This window comes from Pinus tabuliformis, chromosome Q (genome assembly GCF_031772625.1).
Source record: "Pinus tabuliformis cultivar Carrire ecotype Pingquan chromosome Q, CPIR1, whole genome shotgun sequence".
NCBI classification, from domain to species: Eukaryota; Viridiplantae; Streptophyta; class Pinopsida; order Pinales; family Pinaceae; genus Pinus; species Pinus tabuliformis.
The window spans coordinates 1,320,532,326-1,320,549,489 of NC_142296.1; the positions used below are offsets into that span (position 1 = coordinate 1,320,532,326).

Sequence of the window (17,164 nt, forward strand, 5' to 3'; positions counted from 1 at the left end):
ACTGTTGGGGCGCGATATGTCTGGATAATATGGGCCGAATCCGATTGGCGATGATTTTTGAGATGATTTTGTATAGTACATTGCATAAGGAAATGGGCCTATAATCGTCAAATGATGAGGGGGAGTCCGATTTGGGAATGAGAGCAATAAAAGTTGAGTTTATTGCATCATAGATTTGTCCCGACATTCTACTCTCCTCCACCACTCTCAGGATGTCTTCTCCAAGGATATCAAGAAAGGCCGAGTAGAACTCTATGGTCCATCCATCCGGTCCGGGACTCTTTTCCTTCTGAAACCATTTTATGGTGCTCTCCAACTCTTCCATGGTAACCGGTTCCATGAGAGGATCGATGTCCTCTTCATTTACAAATCTGGGAAAATGTGAGGCCACATTGATGATTTCTGCCAGGTTTGTGCCAGCCGGATTCTTGTACAGATGTCTGAAATGAGAGGTGCCGAGCTGTGAAAGCTTGTTGAAGGTGTCAGCCACACCTCCGTCTGGCATAGGAAGATTCCAGATTGTGTTTGCTAGCCTTCTTCCTTTCGCGAAATTATGGAAAAATCTGGAGTTCTCGTCCCCGGCTTTGAGCCAGACAGCCCTGCTTCTGAGTCTCAGGGACTCCTCTCTGAGCTTCAAGATTCTGTGCTTCTGATTTTCTAATTCGATCAGCCGAGTTTTGTCCCCCAAGGATCCAAAGGCCAAGTTCCTATCATCTTGGAGAGCATGGAGCTCTTCTTCCAATTTGATGAGTTGTGCATCCTCCCTGCTCTTCTTCTCTTTTGCCCATTCTATCACCATATGCTTGAGCTCCGTTAAATTCTTTACAAAACCCCTTGCCAATGATGATTCTCTGTCGATCGGGTGGGACTTCCAGAAATTTGAGACTAGGTTGGTGAAACTTTGATCCTCGAGCCAGTGGTGATTGAATTTGAATGGAGCTTTCGGCTTTGGGAGGGGGCCCAAGATCTCCATAAGGATTGGAGAGTGATCAGATATGCCACCAGATCCAACCCATTGTTTGAAACGGTGGAGCTTTTGTATCAATGGCCCTTTTAGAAGAAATCTGTCTAGTCTGCGTGCTAGTGCAGCTTGGCCCACCCTCCTATTTCTCCAAGTTGGAAGGGGCTTCTGCATGGGGACGTCAACCAGGTCGTGTAGTTCCAGCTGTCTTCTCATAAAGTCTGTGATTGTGTCTATCTGTGCCATAGAGCCCCATGATTCACTGAATCCCATCGAAAAGTTTAGGTCCCCACCCAAGATGATGTGATCAAGTGTCATCAATCTGTAGCCCAGGAGCTTTCTCCATAAACTCTCCCTTTGTTGACAAGGCCCATATACATTGACAATGCGGAGATTCATTCCTAGTTCAACAGCAAATATATCCATCCCCATGTAACCCGGTCCCCCCCAGGAAGAGTCCAGCCTGATGGATTGTGGGTTGTATCCCATTGCCAGTCCCCCAGATCTTCCATTTGCATCCAAGGCAATGTAATTCCATCGAGGCGATGAGAGGCTGAGGGAGTGTGAAACAGCCTCAGCAGGACCAAGGGTTTCTTGGAGGAGGATGATATCAGGGTTTTCGACCTCAAAAAGTCGCTTGATGGCCAGTTTCTTGGGGTGACTAGCCAACCCCCTGCAATTGAATGAGAGACACTTCATGGGGGCCCCTTCTGAGGGGGTTTTGTTGCTCTAAGGACCCCATCAATGGTGGACTGGCGACTAGAAGCAACTTCGGCCCCGGCGCGATTGATTACCTTGTTTAGTTCCGATTTCCGGCCTCTAGTGGCGGATGTACCAATCCCCGGGGTAATAATACCCAGGCCAATCGAGGGAGCTTGAGAATCCGATAGAGATGTGCGAGGGCGAAGCGAATATGAGTGTGGCGGAGGTCTTCTGGAGATAGTTTCCAATGGGGGGGATGGAGCACGAGTCAGTGAAGGGGGGACAGTGGAGGGTGTCAAGGAGGGAGGAGGAATAATGCAATGTGCCGTGGAGACAGGTGCTGAATTTATAAATTCAATAGAATTCTCAGTTAAAGAGAGGGGAGAGGAGTGGTAATTGCCCGATGTCTGAGCAGCTGCAGCAGCAGCCCGAGCCCGAGTCATGGGAGGAGAGGGTGCGTCCTTCTTTGTCTGCTCCGATGCGTCGGGGTCGCCCTTATGTTCCGCAAGCTTCAGGATCACAGGGGGTGATAGTGGACAGTTCCTTCTGGATACTATGGGCGAAATCTTTGGAGTGCTGGCAGGGCTGTTGATTAATGGACAGTCCCTGTATAGATGGCCCACTTGATGACACTTATTGCAGCGGAAGGGGACTCCTTCATAATCAAGTATCTGCATGCGCTTGAGCTTCCCTGCTTTCAGAGTGATCTTCTCTTCCAGTCCTTCTCTTGTGTCTAGGTGTACCAGGATTCGGGCCACCGTTTGCCTCCCCGAGTCCAAATAGGATCGGTCGTGATCCAGGTATGAACCCAATGCATTACCTATTCGGGTGAAAGCATCATCTCTCCAGAATTGAAGTGGGAGTCTAGGCAACCGAACCCAGAGTGGGCCAGCAGCTATTTGTTCCCTTTCCGGGTCGAACAGAGGATTCCATCGCTTCAAAAGAACCGGGGCAGATTCAATATGCCAAAATTTCTCTAGTACGGTGTCCGTGTGATCCTCTTGTGCGAATCGAAGAGAGAACCATCCCCGTGGGAGGACCCGGACCGCTGGCAGCTGCGGGAATAAACCTCCCCAGATTTCCTGTACCCATTTCCTCAGTCTGTCCGTTGAGTAGGAGCGCCCTCGCACGTGTCCAACCAGCATCGTGCGAGCGTTATTCATCGTTTCTTCGAAATCTGCGGGGTTTCCAAATTCAATAGAGATGTCCTTCTGTGTAACCCTTACACACTTAGTTTTCTGCTTCTTTGATCTGGGGGCCGATGGATGCTCGGCAAGAGGGTCAGTAACCCTAGCCTGAGATGAGGGCTTGGAGGGTTGAATATTTACTGTCGGAATGCCAAAGAAGCCCGATGATTTGACCCCCGATATCAGTCTGGGGTTTTGCCCTATTCCAGTCTGGTTTGCTTGAGGCCCAGGAGTGCCCGGAATTGGAGAGGGAATGGAGTCAAAATTCAAAGCGTCTGGTGAGAGCGATGTAAGGAATATTGTCGTACCTGGGGAGAGGGGCGGCGCCTCTAAGCCATTAGCCGTGTTCTCGGATTCCGGCAATGTAACCACCGGGGATAAAACCTGTGCACTAACCTCCTCAGATACCGGCGGTAAGAATCCAGGCGAATCATGGCTAGGGTTTCGGAATACCGTCTGACCCTCAAACGGGTCCTCGGTGAAGTCCACGAGGTCTTGACCCTCCATGGCGATTAGATGCCTCTGCCCTGTCGCAATCTGAGGTCGACCTGTCTCCCAGTAGCTAGGCCAGCTCTGAAATCTATTGCGAAACTGCTGTTCTGTGCTGCGGTCTTCGGACTCGCGGTCATTTACCCCGTTCTTACCTAAACGCCGTCAGAGCTCCCCGCCATCGCATCACAAATGCTAAAATCATTCCTTTTAAAATTAATTAAATATATATATATATACATATATAATATTCATGATTTAAATATTATTCTTTTTCTTCAAAAAGTTTAATTATTTTTAATATTTTATTAAATATTAATTTGAAATCTTTCTCATCTTTTTATGTTGATTAAGATAAATTTTGTTTTTTAATAGTTAATTTTGGAACGTGATGTATCTATGTTATTCAATCTTAAGGATAGATCATACTTTCTTTTTTCATCTTGGTCTTGAGGATGAATCAAACGTAGACCAATAAATAATAAATATTAAATATTGACATAAACTCTCTTTCATCATTCTTATATATATATATATATATATATATATATATATATATAACCGCTAATTTTAAAACATGATGCATCTATGTTATTTAATCATAGAGTTTTTCCATCTTGATTATGAGAATAAACCACTTTAAAAACTTAAAAACACCAACCAACAAAATAATGATAATATAATTAATCCCAAAATCAATTTCAAAATTTAAATTAATTTATTTATTATTTGAAAAAAAACCAAAATTCAGTTTTTCCATCTTGGTTCTAAAAATAAACCACATTAAAAACTTCAAAACATCAACCAACAAATAATGATAATATAATTAATCCCAAAATCAATTTCAAAACTTAAATTATTCTTTTGAGAAGATTTTTCGGCGTAAATCACATTAGAATGCATTGAGGCACAAATAGAACAGAACATCCAACAACTAAATTTGACCAGGGAACGGCTATATTGACCTAGGCAACCAGACTGGCTAACAGCTATATTTGACTAGGAAACAACTAACTGGACTGGATCAAGGAATAGGGACAGGAAAACAAAATTGGTTAAATAATAAGTGAGACAGTTATATGCCTATTACCATATTTAAATAAGGTAATGTGTATATAGGAATTAATTAGACTTATATAAAAGATATAAATAAATACTAAATTAGTTAATTTAAAAATTAGTGTAATATCTATTATATCACATCCACATTAATTTAATATCTAATGTAATTTACACCCAAATTTTTTCTCAAAACTTGATATGAATCACAAAAACCTCAATTCCACAACTTAAATTAATTTATTTATTATTTGAAAAAACAAAAAAAACAAAAACCAACCAAAACTCTTTCTGTCTTTTGACACATCCACTTTATTAAATTTTAACACATCCACTCTATTAAACTTGATTGTCATACTTAAAATGTGAGGAACTTATTTATTTCCAAGGTCAAAAATAATTTTTTTTTAATTTTAAAATATATTATAAATAAGGAAAATTTTAATTAATAAATAATAATAATATTTTATAAAACTATAATTATTTAATTAGAATTTTATAAATATTATTATAAAAATATAATATAATTAATTAAAAATACTTTTACAAAACAGTAAAACAAAAAATAACTATCGAATATAAGTAAGAAACTGCTCTATAAAGAATTATAAAAATGAGAGGAAGGGCGAACACATTTAAACTCATTTTCATTTTCAATGCCGTGAAATTCGGGTCGATGGCATGTAGAATGAAAATGAAGAACTGTGTCACCATTTTCCGGCGACTGTGGCCGGGCAAACAGCCATTCTTTCAGGTCTATAATCGACTTGCCGTGAGAAACTCCAACTCCGTTGCCATGCGGACTCCTGACGCGTATCGGAAATTCGCAGGATCGTCTTATCGGGAAGCGAGTGTGAACGCGATGTGCGCTGGGAATACAACATGGCAACTACCACCGATCTAGTGATCGAAACCATTAGTTGTCCTATAAATCTGAGGACCGCAAGAGACAAATGTAGGTCAATGCACTGCACTGGCAGCCAATCTACCTGTGAATTTCATGGCATAAACAATATTACCGCGTATATATCAGTACGTCCAGATTCTTCGAAGAGACCCCGTCTGTAAAAGCACAGCGAACGCCGGCGGACGGCTGAATGCGGGTCCCCAGCGACTTTAATATGTCGAATTCCGCGTTTTTGTCCTCGACCTGTTCATTGCAATCTCAGTGGATTCATGGCGGTAATTGAAAAAAAATATATATTCATGAAATGAGGCCGTAGCTGGAGCTTCAGGAACCGGAATTGGGATCACAATGAAAAAATCGCAGGAGAGAAGTTGCAGGTGCATTGTGTTGCCCCTGCTGTTGCTCTTGGCTCTTGTCCTGCTGAGCGTTCATGTCGGGTTTCCCTCTGCATTTCCAGATCAAAAGAAGAAAACCCACGATGGGGTTTCTGATTCACATGACGCGATTTACGATCATGTGGTAGATGTTGCGGCACTTACCCGATCTGAGAAACTGGAGATCGGGGAGGAGGGACTGCTGTCGGATTCTGCTGAATTCAGATTCAATTCGTCCTCGTATCTGGCGGCCGAATGCGAGGGGAGAAGAGTGTATATGCACGAGCTGCCGCCGGAATTCAACCGTGGGATTTTATCCCAATGTGATGCTTATGAGGCATACTGGCTTAATTTCTGCGACTTTGCCAAGAATTGGGGATTCGGCCTGAAAACGCACCGGCGATCCAAGAGCTGGTACCGGACCGAAGCCTACATGTTGGAGATTATTTTCCATGAAAGAATGAAGCGGTACCCCTGCCTGGCAGCTTCGGCAGAGGAGGCCGATGCGTTTTATATTCCCTATTATAGCGGTCTGGATTCGCTGAGATTTCTGTTTGGGAACGATGTGAACCGGAGCCACGAGCACGGCGTGCAGTTGGTTGAATGGCTCCAGGCGAATGCGGGCGAATTGTGGGCGCGAAATGGCGGGGCAGATCATTTTGTAGTCATGGGACGACCAGCCTGGGATGTCTCTCGGGCGCTCCATAGGCGTGAGGGCTGGGGAACGAGTCTGCTCGAGCTGCCTGGGTTGCTGAATGTGACTTCTCTGGTTTTGGAGAGCCGAGCGTTTCCATGGCAGGAGCAGGCGATACCTTACCCGACTTCGTTTCACCCGGCGGGTGGGGTCAATCTTCATATGTGGATGAGCCGGGTCCGACGGTCTCGTCGGACGTTTCTGTTTTCCTTTGCAGGGGGTGGGGGAACGGGTAATTCCCCCAATATCCGACACAGCATTCGCATGGAATGCAGTGACAATCCGGACCGCAGCAGCAACCCGGGATGTGCTTTCATAGACTGCGAAGGTAACAAATGCGATCACGATCCGGGCTATCTGATGCGCAGGATGATGAAGGCCGATTTCTGCCTTCAACCGCCTGGCGACACACCAACGAGGCAATCGACCTTCGACGGCATCGTCGCCGGGTGCATTCCTGTTTTCTTTGAAAAACAGGGGGCTTACACCCAGTATACCTGGCACCTACCTGCAGATCCAGGGGATTACTCGGTGCTTATCCCTAAGGACGATGTGGTGTTTGGGGATTTGAAGATTGGGCAAATCCTGGGAAATTTTTCCAGACAAGAGATCTTCAGAATGAGGGAAAATGTCATAAGCTTGATACCTAATGTGATCTACAGGAATCCGGAGGCAGCTTCTGCCGATGAATTCAGGGATGCATTCGATATCGCCATTGACGGAGTCCTGCAGAGAGTTAAAAATAAAAATAAGAGTAACCCACAGACTCATTCGCAGCTGTAGCTGTTACAGGAATTTTATTATTTTGGGTTCATTAATGCCTTGTAAACCAAGATCTTGATTTGCCCTTTGTATCTCAGATTAGTTTGGTTATGTATATTGCAATTTTCCATAGTAAAAAGATATAAGTATAGGACATGGATTGTATAGGGATTTATTGCTTACATGTCAGGAAAAATGTATACACTATTTTTAGTTACAAATGGAATGGAACTTTATCCATGGCCATTGGCCAATATGTACTTGGGAAAGATGAAAAAAAACCTTTTTTTAGTAAAATACTACTGCGGCCAGTCCTCGCTTCTCTCAGGTTTTTCCTTGAACAACTTCCTCAATCTATATTTTTTCACTGTACTTCCTCTGCACTTCGGCATTTAATTTGGATTGAAAGCTTTTGCACTCTACCGAAGGTGTTTTAAGTTGTTTAATTGGATGTAACATTACAACCACATCCAAAAGCACAACTTAAAATGCCTTGGAATCTGGTACTTCGTCTTAATTACATCAAACTGTTTCTCCATGAACTGGATCTGGTACTCTGTCGTAATTACATCAACCTGTTTCTCCATGCACTGGATCTGGATCTGGATCTGGTACTTCCTCTTAGCTACATCAGTCTCGTTTTACCATTTACTTAATCTGAAATTCATCAATCTGGATTTTACCTATACTACTAAACTTCATCAACGTGTTTTTTCACTGTACTTCATTGATTGAAACAATCCCATCTGCTTCACTTTTAGCTAGACCTGGTTATCAATTCATTAAAAAGGTGCCGTCTCTTTGTGTAGCAATAAATAATTACAACATATATCTTATACCAAGCTTGAGTTGCTCAGTGACCTGCTGCTAACTGTTCCTGTTCTTGGATGCCGGCTGTCTAGCTATGGACCAACGGAATTGTCAGTCAGGCTGTGGTCTAGCAGTAGATCCGTGAAAGTTTAGCACGACTAAAACTGTGGCCCAGCAACGTGTGTTTTTTCATCGATGTGCTTTTTCACTCTACTTCATCAATCGAGACTACGAAGATCAGTGACTGGTAATGATTGGTATATAAGATAGGATATATACATACTTCACATTGGAAGGACACTATATATCTCAACTTATATGCCAATCATTGGAAAAGTTCATGGCCCTTAATCTTAGCTGAAATAATCAGGACAATCCAATTCACATTGTCAAGCTAGATGTGTGCATGTTCTCATCAATTTATTAAAAATAACTAAAAGGATATCTTATACTAGGCATGTTCTCATCAATTTATTAAAAATAACTAAAAGGATATCTTATACCAGGCTGGAGCTGGTCAGTGCCTTGCACACTGAGTTTCCCTGTTTTCCGATGGGCTGTGGTCCAGCTGTAGACCAGTAGATTTCTCATTTAGGCTAACGGTCTAGCAGTAGATCAGTAAAAGTTGTTTTGCTTATACCAAGTTTGAGCTGTAATGCTGCGGTTCCCTGTTTTCCGATGGGCTGTGGTGGAGCTGTAGACTGGCAGAATTGTCAGTTAGGCTGTAATGTAGCAGTACATCAGTGAAAGTTACTTATACCAAGCTCGAGTTCATGGCCTGCATACTGAGCTTCCTTGTTTGTTCTGATGGGCCGTGGTCTAGTTGTAGACCTGCAGGATTTTAAACTAGGCTGTGGTCTACTAGCAGATCTGTGAATGTTTAACACAACTCCTGGGCTGTGGTCTAGCACTGATCAGGCAAAATGTAACACAATTAATGGTTAGGAATGATAAGCAGTATATCAGCTCATTCCTGTCAAAGGGAGCAGGATGACTAGCCCACAAAATGCATCATTTTCATGAGGCCTTGCTGCAACTGGACAAGTCAAATTCAGTGCAAAAAGCTTGAAAGGTGATTGATATAGGCTGTAGAAGCCCAACAGACCTGAAAGGAGTTAAATTAGGTGTTATAGATTGATGTAGAAGGCATTAAAAACTCAGCAGTAGGTAATCTCAACAATGAATTTCACCATTCCAGTTATGAAAAATCCAGTTGTATTCCAAAAAAATTGAAAACAAGAAACAGGGGAGAAAGTGCATTCCGTTAGCTTTATAACTGCTTTCATTGGATTTTGCACTGTATCATGTCCAGAATTGGATTTTTTTTCAGGAAAAAAAAAACTGAGCTTTAACTGTCATATCATCTCCTCTCATTCCGACTTGCAATATTTTAGGGAACCAAGAAACAGGGGAGAAAGTGCATTCCGTTAGCTTTATAACTGCTTTCATTGGATTTGCACTGTATCATGTCCAGAATTGGGTTTTTTTTCAGGAAAAAAAAACTGAGCTTTAACTGTCATATCATCCCCTCTCATTCCGACTTGCAATATTTTAGGGAACCAAGAAACGCTTGAAAACATTTTTTTTTAAAGAAAAAAGTCTCATCCAAAATCATCTGAGTGTGGAATCAAAGTAATGCATTTATAGCTCAATTAATATAGGCACTTCAATGCTGTAATGCATTTATAGCTCAATTACTATAGGCACTTCAATGCTGTTATAGCTCGTCAACATCCAGAACACCTGTTTCTATGCTGTTGAATGTAAATTATGTGGTAGATCACTGATCCAGTTGCCCATGGTCAAGTGCTGTCAGAAATCACAATCAGTAGAGGTTAAACCTCAGTGCAATTTTTATTTCGTTTAATGCGATTTTACCGTCTAGTGCACCTCACATTGACTTGGAGAGTCTGCTACACAGTCACATTAAGGTGCATAAAATTTGACTAATTAAAACAATTTCCAAAAATTATATCCCTGAAAGCTGACACCTAAGTGGCTGGTTTCTCCTAAAGTTCCTGAACTGGTAAACGAGCTTTAACTACCATGGAAAACGCTACTACTAAATTATATAAGTAGGTTCCTTCTTAATAACGTATAATGCTAAAATTGGGTTCGGGGAATGAGCTTAACTATGATGGAAAACAATGCAATTAAATTGTATAGGTGGGTTCCTTCTTAATCATAAAATTTTCAGATCCACCTAATGCTAAAACTGGATACAGAAATTCTTTTTAATTTCTTCGACGGATACAAGAGTCTGGATTAATAAAGGTATACGCTTTTGAAGAGTCACAGTGCACTGTTCAGCAGAGCCTCTGTCCTTAAATTGTCAAACAATCTTAAACTATCATATCCACCATAATGACATGGGTGGGACCTTGGTTCATATACCCTTTATTTTCAAACTGTCTTTGATTATTATAAGCAAAAGAGTACAGTTTTACAAATGAATTACAGCAATCAGAAAGGAATAAAATTCAACCTTCTCATCAAAAGTTTGCATCATAAAACCCCACAATCCTATTTCTTTCCTTTTCTCGATGAGATCCTTTCGGATTTTCTTTTTCCAGGAGAGTGCTGAGACTGTAGGAGATACCAGCTTTTTCCAGTGCTCTCTCCACTGCAAGACAGTTTGTACACTGCATTGCAATTATTTTGTCCGATGTTTTCTAGAGAACTATTTTGCCCAGTGTTACTTGCAGATCCTTGACCTCCTTACCCTCGTTGTAACTGTCTTTGTTTTTAGGGATAGCAAGAGACTCTACTATCTGGGCTTCCCTTGGAATGTCAGAAAGGTATGTTAATTCAGCAACCTACGCTTGCGTTTCAACCTTTTTTGGTGAAAGGTCTTAAATTCCGAATCCAAAACCTTGAAACTTTTTGTCTTCTTGTCTCAGGTTTCTTTGTATTTTAAGGTGCAAATTTGATGGTGGGGTATTTTTTCTTTTGGATTGGGAGACCATCAGTAAAACGTGAAGGTAACCCATTCTTCTTAACCTCAAGATAATTTGTTTGATATATGTTCGAGTTCCACATATCTATATATTAAGTAAAAAATTTCAAAATTTCAAATTTTTGAAAATGATCTTCCAGAAATAACTGTGTAGCTTTTACAAAAGCTTAATGTTTCTGTGGACACTCCTTCAAGTTCCACTATTATATAATATACATTCTCAAAATTTCAAATTTTTGAGAATGAAGATTTTCTCAGTTTGAGATCATGTTGCATTTTTTTTCTCGAAACCACTAAGTATTAAGTAGATTGTACCAAATTTTGGGGTAGACTTTTTAAAGTATGTCTTTTTATAAATGGCAATTTTTTTAATATATAGTTATTATTATTTCAATGTTCTTATAAGTGGGACAATGAATTCATTATTTATTTTCATAATAATTATAAATGTTATTGGTAATTTCGTAAAAATTACATTATTTATTTTGCATTTAATGTTAATATTTTTTTGATCCGTTTTCTCACTTTTAAAAAAATTACCTTTCTTTTTTATTGTTTTGTTTTAATTTTAATCTCATTTAATTATTATTTTTGTTATAGGATCTTGACTCATTAATCACGTCTTGACTCTTATATATATATATATATATATATATACTTGTATTCCTTGTATTTGGTTGACTTGGATTGTTTGTTTCTTTTATATATATATATATATATATATATATCTTAATTATTATTATAAATTATAATATTATTATTTTTAAACTAGTCGGTATATGATCTTATAGGAATATTATTTGACCTTAATAATCATTATTAAAACTTTTGGTCTCTACATCTTCAGAAATATATGGATAGATAAGAATAGATAATTAAAATGTATAAATAAATATATTTTGAAAAATAGAATAAAAATTTCCAAAAATGATAAAAAGGAATTGCAAAATAACTTTCAACGTCACAAACTTTATTAACATGGATTAATATTGATACATATAGAATTGTGTTTTAATTAACACGAAATCACTCATGCCTTAAAAACGTAAGCGTGAAATTAAAAAATTATTTAAATGTCTTATTGATGTGTAAGCAATAAAAAAAAATTAAATTGTTGAATGGCTCAAACATTTCACATCCGGTTATTTTGTGTTGATTTAGTTTAACATTTTCCTTATGTGCAAAATGTTTAATGCATACAACTAACTCATAACAAAACAAATTGCATGTTAATCCAGATTGGATCATTAAATTGTTTTTCATCCATCTCCATGCATTCATAGTGGAAAAAGTGGAGGAATCAACTCGCGGCACTGTTGTTACAGGTGAGACCTAGTGTGGCAAAATGGGGGCCGAAACCTTCTGGGACCATTTGAGACATCAAATGATGTTTTTTGAGGGTAAAATTTTGCTACTTTAGCCTAGCACCATTACATATTGTTCTACACACATATATCTTTCCAACAATGTAAGAAGTGCGTCAATCGAAGTCTGTATGCAAAAGTTATGCCACTCAGAAGTTTGCCTCCCTATTTTCAAACCTGTTCATGAGGATGTCGTGTCAACCCCCATTATTCATAGAAAATGGGCTAACCATGTGTTTTTGATGTAAAAGATTCTAGAAGAGTCTATATTGTAAATCTAGTTAAGAGTTGATGTAGTAAAAAAAACCACTAGTAGGTTATCGGGCTATGTTATAACCGGGCCACTAGGAGGAAGAGGCATTCCATTATTTTGAGAAAATTTTGTTCCATAACTAAGCAAAGATAGCCAAGAGGGATAGGAGGTAGAGCACACGGGGAGGATTTGTGCACTGTAGTAGCCCACGGGCCACAAACCTTACTTCTTTGTACCTGCATCCATATTTATAAATAGAGAAAGAGAGCGAAGCAACCTCACCTTCCAACTAGGTTTTCTCCCGAAAGGGTTTCCCAAAGCATATTTTGTGTCTTATGTGTGTGTGTGAGCTTATTTTGTTGTTCTCTATTTTTTTGCATGATTTCCATTCTCATGCATGCACTAATTATAGCGAAATCTACAAATTTTAAAGTTTAATAAAACTATAATAGTGTAGAATCTCAAATTTTTAATATAATATTATCATATTTGTTGTGACGCACTGTCCAGTGGAATATCCATGGTATTTTACGGATATGCAAACTTCTAGTGCATTGGAGTTTATCCCTAAACCATTTTTGTGAAATTATTTTTTTTGTTGATAGCTTCATTAATATGTCAACTACCATTTTCCTTAGTTTCATAAAATTATTGTTGCAACATCAATTTTTTGTTTGTTCCCTAACAAAATGTTATCACATAGCTTCATTAATATGTCAACTACCATTTTCCTTAGTTTCATAAAATTATTGTTGCAACATCAATTTTTTGTTTGTTCCCTAACAAAATGTTATCACACTATGTTTATTTCTAAAGAAGACTATGTGGGCAAAGACATGTTCTTCTTCAATGCTTGATAATGAGATCGTTGGTTGTTGTGTATTTACCCTTGATTCCTTGATACTATTCCTCATGCAAGTGTAATATGTTTTCCAATAAGGTCACTTTTGCACAATGTATCTACAACATAAATACTATTATAACAAATCGACTCTACCTAATGAATAGTATAGCCTAGATTCCTTTCCTTATTAAGCATTTAAGAAACTAAGAATCAAATAATCCATCTCGTAAATATTTACCATACAATATCGAGAACCCTCTTTTATATTTGTAATATTGCATGACATTTAGGACCCCATATCCATGGAGTTTCTTTTATATTACATAAAATTATTGGTAACAAAATGAAGGATTTTCCTTTCCTCAAGGAGTTTCATTCTATGTTTTGCTATAATCTATAGGTCAATTATTATCCTTTAATTGACTTTCTAGGTCGAATTGTCTAATCTCCAACCATGTAACCCTCTCTTCATCCTACACTTTTAGTTCTTATAGCTCATCTCCATCAGTTATGCAAGTTCTCTTGCATCCCATTAGTGATCCAATTGTTTGACTCCTCTGGGTCACTTATTCCTCTATCCCAATGGACACGTCCCAATCATCAAATGCCACATAGACATCCCATAATTGCTAACCTCTATCTAACTATAAACTACTACTCATAAGCTTCCTTGATAATTCTTCAAATTGTGGTGTTCATACAATTTAGTCCTCTCATCTCAATTATTGGCTTATGCATACTAGTTGAGCCATTCATCTATTAGGTTATAAGCATTATCATCTATTAGGTTATAAGCATCATCATCTATTTGTTTGAGTCAATCCCCATGATCTAACAGTGTAAATGTTCCTGCAATTCACTCATGATGGGAAGACATCAAATCCAAAACTTCCTAGTCTAAGATGATGCATGGTTATTCATGGACTGGGCCCGGGACGAATGACATATTGAGAAGAGGGCCCAAGAACTATACATTACACAGTTCTAGGTGACAGGGAGGGAGACTGGTCACTGAGATTGCGCAAAGCACAGCTTAGGCTTGGCTAAGGAACCCCTAAGCACAGTATTCACTACCGAGAAAAAATTGCACAGAGGCCACTGGGAGCAGTTGGGACAGCCAATGACTGCTGCAAGATGGGACCTTGGGAGGCAGGTCTGCGCATTTTTTAGAGGCAAGGCAGGATTGGGAAGAAGAGGGGCCTAGGAGGACATGTTTGTGCAGTTCTGTAGATTAGTGAGTATCGGCTGAGGGAGGACACTAGAGGACACTTCTGCGCATTTTGGGAGGAAAAGAAGGTCGAATTCTCTGCACGATGCAGGGTTCCAACAAGCAAGGTGGAGGTTTGATGACTAATTTTTTGAAATGCGTAGTTTAGGTCAGGCTTGAGGCAGCTTTTGCGCAATTCTAGGAAGGAAGGCAAGTTGCTCAACTCTGGGATTGCGCAGTGCAACTATCCTATGGGACAGTCTTTGTGCACTATGCAGTTCTAGATAGTAGAGCAACATCACTGAGGGCTGATACCGCGTAGTGTGCAACTCAGTCAGGGTATGGTGAAAGAGATTTGTCTAGTCGAAAGGATTTTCAGGAAAATGGCTAAGTGTGGGAAGAAAATGAACTTGTGAGGAACTTAACATTATGATCACACACTTAGTGTACTTTGATGACATGACAACATAGACCACCGGAACAACAAGACAAAACATTACCCTCTGTGAGACTGTCTAGAACAAAAAGCGACAAGTGTGACAATTGTGATAGACTTTAGGGTGACCATGACAACACTTGTGTGATGGTACTTAAAACTTTTTGTATGAGTTTGATAGGTGTTTATATGGCTAGGACAACTTGTATATGCAAAGACCAACTTTTGAGGTCACCAAAAAGGCTCACAAACATGACATAACAACCAAACATGCCAAAATATGACAATTGATCCAACAAGTGAAAGGGAGCAAGACACTTAGAGGAAACACATGGAATGATTGTCAATGCTTGCAACCATGCATGTCATTGAAGACATAATTATATGACAATGATAAGCGGTCATTTATGCTACACTACGAGGTGTATTTCAAAAGATGTGCTTTGTTTTCCATACCTACCCTCCAAAGGGTTATGCATCAAATGGAGTCTTTATGCGGTCTCAATCTTCTATCATGCATTGGGTTCCTTGGTCTCCTTATCTTTCTCCTTAGCTCCTTGAGAGTCATCTAGCATGTCATCCTTCTTCGTGGCCACTGGGAGACACAACTCCGCAATTTAAGCGGGCAGTGACTATTGCGGGATGAGGACCTGGGAGGACACAATTACACAGTTTAAGTAGGCAGTGACTGCTGCGAGATGAGGCCTTAGGAGGACACATCTATGTAGTTTCAGGAGGCAAGGTGGAATGGGTGGCTGAGATGCCCAAGGGACAAAATTGTGTAGTTTTTGGATATAGTGGGTTCCAACTGAGGGAAGGACACTGGAGAAAACCACTGCGTGGTTTTGGATGTCAAGGGAGGTTGGGCTTTTTGCGCATTGTGCAGTTCCAGTCGGCAAAGGAAAAGCTTGAGGGTTGTAGATGCGAAGTGCGCAGTTCAGGAAAGCTGGATGAGGCTAGGTTGCTTGGGGAACTCCGGAATTTGGTTAAGTGTGGGATTAGTGGAACTGATGTGAATAGTGATAGAACATGACTATGATCATACACTTAAACACTTAGTGATACAACAAAAACCATCCAAAACATGTAAAAACATACTTCTCTAAATGCAACAACCTTTGTGACAGCGTACGCCAAGTGCAGCTCTGATGATAGGCTCTGGGAGGATAAAGGAGACACTTGTGCAAGAGTGTGTGGAATGAGTGTGAAACATGTGTATGTGACGAGAACAACCCATTGACACAAATATTTCCCCTTGAAGCAAAACAAACTTCCCTTTGTGTGACAAGCGATAATACCCATGCCCAAGGATGACACATACTATATACATATAAAAACGTGAACAACTCTTAAGATCGAAGAGGGGAGCTTGAGATCATCAACTTACCAATAAGTGACTAAGGAATGATGAATCATAGGATCCACAATAGGCTCCAAAATTAAGTGTAGGCCAAAATTTTGGAGGGTGTTGCAGCCACTACAACAGGCCTCTATGTTTAGATGTGTTTTTATGACCTGTACATTACATGTTCATGATGTGTTTGACAAAATGTTTGTCATGGTTATATGAGTCAATTCAAGTCCTTGTTTAAGTTTTGCATTAGAGCCATTGTCTTCTTGTTACTTATCATTTCTAAGAATTTCATCAAGTTCTGGGGAGAGGCCTGAGTCCTAGCCCTGAAAAAGTGGCTCAGATTTCAGGGTCGTTGGCATAGAACTGCTTGAAAAAGACTGCAGTCGCATGGAGGCCTTGATGTGAGAGCTACTAGAGGGTTTTAGACACATGGAGGGCTTTTCATGGGAGTGATTGGGGGTCTAGTTCAGTAAAAAGGCAAGTTAACTCAGGGGTTGGGCAACTGGAGTGATCGGTTATCCCCTGGGGGTCTTGTAGCTCATGAGGAAGGTCAGTTTGGTTTTCAGTGTGTCGATTCCACTTCCTTAACTGTACATGGGGAGTTGAGCCATATCATAGTAACTCTTCGTCACATGTTTACCTCGGTAGACCGGTTAGCTTGGGTAAATGTGGGAGGAGGTTGTTACAGAATGGTATCATAGCGAGTTTTGTTCTCTTTGGGTGATATTTGATACCATATAATAACATCAGAGCATGGTTCACTCCTTGAATTGGATGGGAGGAATGTGTGTGTCATGCATGCATG

At 39.9% G+C, this 17,164-nt stretch overlaps 1 protein-coding gene across 1 annotated transcript; it reads left to right on the forward strand.

Annotated features, from left to right (window-relative positions):
• Window positions 1-5,258: 5,258 nt before the first annotated feature.
• On the forward strand, window positions 5,259-7,274 carry LOC149224687 (Exostosin family protein). Its single transcript, XM_089386220.1, has one exon. The coding sequence runs from the start codon at window positions 5,654-5,656 to the stop codon at window positions 7,154-7,156; it is 1,503 nt and encodes a 500-aa protein (XP_089242346.1). The 5' UTR covers window positions 5,259-5,653; the 3' UTR covers window positions 7,157-7,274.
• The last annotated feature ends 9,890 nt before the right edge of the window (window positions 7,275-17,164 follow it).